We start from the raw sequence: 4,353 nt of genomic DNA, 5'->3' as shown, positions 1-4,353 counted from the left end.
GGAATGACCTTGCCCTAACAACATAGAAAAACATTTCTGATAAAGCGTTAAGGACCAACTGATTTAAGTATCAAGGAGTATTGATGTCACCCCTATAATGACAAGTCAATGTCACCACTCCTTTAGAGCAGTTGTCCACAAAAAAAGGTCTAATATTACAAAACCTAATATGGACATGCCCTAGAAAACACTTGATTAAAGCAACTATAAGGAGCAGAACCGTGAGATCGTACTCTAGAGGATCCTCTGAGATCTCCCTCTCGCAGAATTGTCCCAAGTAGAAGGTTCATGGTACATGACAACCATAAAACTCAACTATAAATGCTTAAGAAATGAGTCATATTAATGTACACATTATTATAACTTTTAAGTATCGTTTGACCGTGCTTTTTTCGCTTGTAAGAGTTACTTTTAAATTTAAGTTGAAAATAAGAGTTTTATAGATAAAGTTAAAGTTGTTTGGTAATACTAATATTTTTCAACTTTAAAATTAATTTTAAACTGAAAATCCTTTGATATATATCTGAAAATATTTTATTTGATATACAGATTAACTAATGTAAGAAATTGAGAAAATAATAAAATATTTTTTTCTTCAAATTTAGTGCAAGGGTTTGGTACTGATTTTGATTCATATTTATAAAATAATAAAATATTAAATATATATATATATATATATATATATATATATATATATATATATATATATATATATATATATATATATATATATATATATTTATATATAATTCTTTTTACACAAAAATGAAATACAAAAGATATGAAATATGTTAAAATTATTTAAATGAATATTTTTTTATTTAAAAATATTTAACAATGTGTGTTTGAGTGAATAAGTCATCAATTAACAAAACAATTGACATTATGAAAAAAATTTACATTTTTAAAATAAAGAATTTTAATAAATTAAGTTAACAAATTCTATAACTCTCTATCGTAATTATATGAGAAGCTTCAACAAAATTCATCAAATCTACACAATATTTATGAATAAAAAAATCCATGACTATCAAATGTTAAATAAATATTTATTAAAATAATTTAAAATTAATCTAAAAAATAATTTGATTGATACGTGCGTTGCATGAATATTTTTTTTATCATGTTATTATCGCTATTTTATGGCAAAAAGAACAATTTTTATTTATTGGTATTGATAGTATTAATTTAAAATAAAGAAATATTATAAATTACACGTTTATAATGAGATAAATGAAGTGTTGAGAAGATGCCAAGGAGAAAGTGTCTCATTAAAATAATTAAATACTCCCTCCAAATTAAATATAAGCAAAGTAAAGTTAAAATTATATTATATTTAAAAATGAAAAATGTATTTGTTTGAATTCTCAACCAAATACATTTTGAGTGACTGCATTTTTCCAAGTGATTGGCTATTTTCTGAGTTCCAATCAAACTCAGAATTCGCCAAATTCCTTCACTCACTCTTTTTCGTTATTCTTCATTACTTTCAATCCAATTTGCCATAACCAAAAATAGTGAAATTTGAAGGAAAAAAGCCTTATAAACATGGCAATTTGGGTATTTGGGTACGGTTCTTTGATCTCAAAAGCTGGGTTTAACTACGATGAACGTCTCGTTGGTTTCATCAAAGATTACCGACGTGTCTTCTACCAAGGTATATCAATTTTTCTCGCTCTTTTCATATTCATTTTTTTTTCTTTAACGGGTTTTCACTTTTAGGTTCTACTGACCATAGAGGAACCCCTGAATTCCCTGGAAGAACAGTCACATTGGAGCCTGCTGAAGGAGAAATTTGTGTAAGTCTTTTTATTATCAACTTCCATAATTCATCACTTGAGTTGCTTTAATGTAATTTGAAAAAATAATGAATAAATTGAGTGTAATCACATGTGTCTGGCACGTCTGTGTCAGACACCGACACGTGTCAGACACTCTTTTGTTGGGAGTTGTCGGTACTACAGGGCTTGATTCAACTAGTTTAATAGTTCATTTTGAATGTAATCAATATTTGAAATGATTCTCTGCTTTGCAAGGAGATAGTGGGGAGCTGCTTATAAGATCTCAAAGAAAGAAGATCAAGAAATTGCGTTAACGGTAAGTTTGTTAAATGTGTTTGCATCTAATACATTTGTTTAGTTTATCTAGAGTTTAAACTTTTGACCTAGAATTGGTTAGCTAAGTGTTAAGAAACTCAGACACCTTATGCAAGTGGCTAGGTTTTCGAACTTTGGCTGTGTATGGAGAAACCTTATTGGGAGGGGAAAACCCGCCTTGTATGTCCAACAATTTTTCGACAGAGATTAGTCGCGGCTAAACGGCTGCGGAAACTTCCTACCTATAACATGGTAATTCAGAAATGTTCAACCTTGCGTAGAATTATTCATTTTACTCTAACGGCCAATGCTTGCCGAGTTAGATAGGGATTGATATGCAAGTGCGGCATATAAAATGAAATTTAAATGGAAGTTTTAACCCGTTTTTATTTTGTGGTTATAGTTGGTCATATTGATTGACGTAGGAGGTTCTGTTAAAAATTTGTTTTCGGTATTGAACTTAAATTCTGAAGATGATCTGAAAATCTTACTGAACAATGATGTCAACCTCACAATGTGCAGACTTGGATGCAGTCAATTTAAAATAGAGTTTAAGTCTCCGTTCAAACTTAAAATTGAAAAGTATGCTTGAGTCAGTATTATACTATCTTTATACATAATGATGAAATCAACACTTCACTGCCAAGTCCCAAGAGGCTTTCTATTTTTCTATCTTTCTTCCTCAAATTTCACTATTGTCTTGTATTTGTATGTAATTACTGCGCAGTATCTGGAAGTGAGGGAGAAGCAATATGACCGGAAGGAATATGTGGATTTTTTCACTGTAAGTGTCATAGGATAAGATATTTTAAGGAAAATGAGTTGCATCATTTTGTTCTGATCTGTAATTGTTGTTTTTCCACTAATGAAGGTTGGCATCTACTGATTTTTTTTCAGGAGTTTAAAGCGACAACGCCAGCCATTTCTGGAGCATTGGTGTAAGTGAAAGAAACAACATTGCAACTTTTTCCCTTTTTGCATGTTTTGCTCATAACTAATTTGATCAGTGTGGACGCTCTACAGATATATTGCATCCCCAAACAAGAACGTTAATGTAAATTATTTAGGTCCTGCATCTGTTGAAGAAATTGCAAGGTATTTCTCCATCCCGAGTATTGTTATTTACTAGTGTCATTTTGTTGCATAAACTTGCCCATGACTGAAGAGACCACGTTTCAAAGTCATGGGCAAGTTCTACGGTGGACGGTGGTTTCACCTTATAAGTACTTGACAATCATCTGAAACTCTAACAATAATTCACGCCGGCTTCCCAAAGGTGGAAGTACGCGGATCTACCTGTTGTAACATCTAATGACAGTAACCTGTTGTAACCTGATTTTTGTTTTTCATACTACAGGCAAATAGTTCAAGCTGAAGGTCCTTCTGGACCTAATAGAGAGTATCTTTTCCTACTTGAAAAGGCTCTTCTTCAAATAGGTGAGGATCTTTAACTAAAGTTTCACTTTAACTCGTCGTTTTAATTATTCTCTCTGAAATTATTTTGTATTGATCACCTCTTAGGTTCCGAAGACAAGCATGTTACTGATCTTGCAAATGAAGTCAGGCGCATTATTTCAGAAGAAAACTGAATGCTTCAGTGTTGTTAGCACCATACATTCTGAGATTTTTGAGCAAACCCTTTATTTATAATCCATTGGAAACTTCAATTCTTTCAAGAATGTTATTGGGAGATAATATTTATATTTAGTGATATGATGCCTATAATCTTCTCATGTAATAATATGTTGTTTCTTTCTTGGATATGAACGGCTGAGTAGAAGTTGAACTATCCATACAACAATGCTATAGTAGAACCCTATTACAAGGCATGTAGCTAAGTGGTTTACTCTTGTTGGTCCTAATTACAAAACCAAGAATAAATTCTTAAGGTGTGTTTAGTTTGGAACTCGTTTTATACCTAATTTATGTTAAGTTGAAATCTGATGGAAGTGAATACATTTGAGTTTTTTGAAAAACAAAAAATAAATTTTAATTAAATGATCTTCCTTAATATATTTTCTATTTTTGAAAAAAAATATGTTGGGTAAAATCACAAGAACAATGATCTAACATGTATATTTAAAAAACAATAGACCTAACCCAACTAATATGTTAATCTAAACCGAATGAATCTATAAATTATTCGAACTCATTCATTTAATAGTATATTCAATCCAACTTGCAACAACTCGTACAATTTTAATTCGGATATTGAGTTTGAATTTTGCAACCATTGATCTATTGATCCAACCCATTT

General features: G+C 30.6%; 1 protein-coding gene across 1 annotated transcript; it reads left to right on the top strand.

The window, feature by feature from the left end:
* Positions 1-1,337: 1,337 nt before the first annotated feature.
* Positions 1,338-4,002, top strand: LOC127095800 (gamma-glutamylcyclotransferase 2-3). Its single transcript, XM_051034437.1, has 8 exons — positions 1,338-1,657; positions 1,723-1,799; positions 2,044-2,097; positions 2,824-2,880; positions 2,994-3,034; positions 3,120-3,191; positions 3,454-3,533; positions 3,618-4,002. Exons 1-8 carry the CDS (start codon positions 1,549-1,551, stop codon positions 3,683-3,685), a joined length of 558 nt encoding a protein of 185 aa, XP_050890394.1. The 5' UTR covers positions 1,338-1,548; the 3' UTR covers positions 3,686-4,002.
* Positions 4,003-4,353: the final 351 nt, after the last annotated feature.

The sequence above is a fragment of the Lathyrus oleraceus genome, chromosome 6 (genome assembly GCF_024323335.1).
Source record: "Lathyrus oleraceus cultivar Zhongwan6 chromosome 6, CAAS_Psat_ZW6_1.0, whole genome shotgun sequence".
Taxonomy (NCBI): domain Eukaryota; kingdom Viridiplantae; phylum Streptophyta; class Magnoliopsida; order Fabales; family Fabaceae; genus Lathyrus; species Lathyrus oleraceus.
Note: the sequence above shows the minus strand (reverse complement) of the source record. Positions and strands in the feature narration are given on the sequence as shown.

Bases quoted from the DNA above. Each gene is read 5' to 3' on its own strand.
- LOC127095800 (XM_051034437.1), top strand. From the start codon at position 1,549: ATGGCAATTTGGGTATTTGGGTACGGTTCTTTGATCTCAAAAGCTGGG. The intron at 3,035-3,119 runs GTAAGTGAAAGA...GACGCTCTACAG, and splicing joins GCCATTTCTGGAGCATTGGT to ATATATTGCATCCCCAAACA. The intron at 3,534-3,617 runs GTGAGGATCTTT...ATCACCTCTTAG, and splicing joins AAAGGCTCTTCTTCAAATAG to GTTCCGAAGACAAGCATGTT.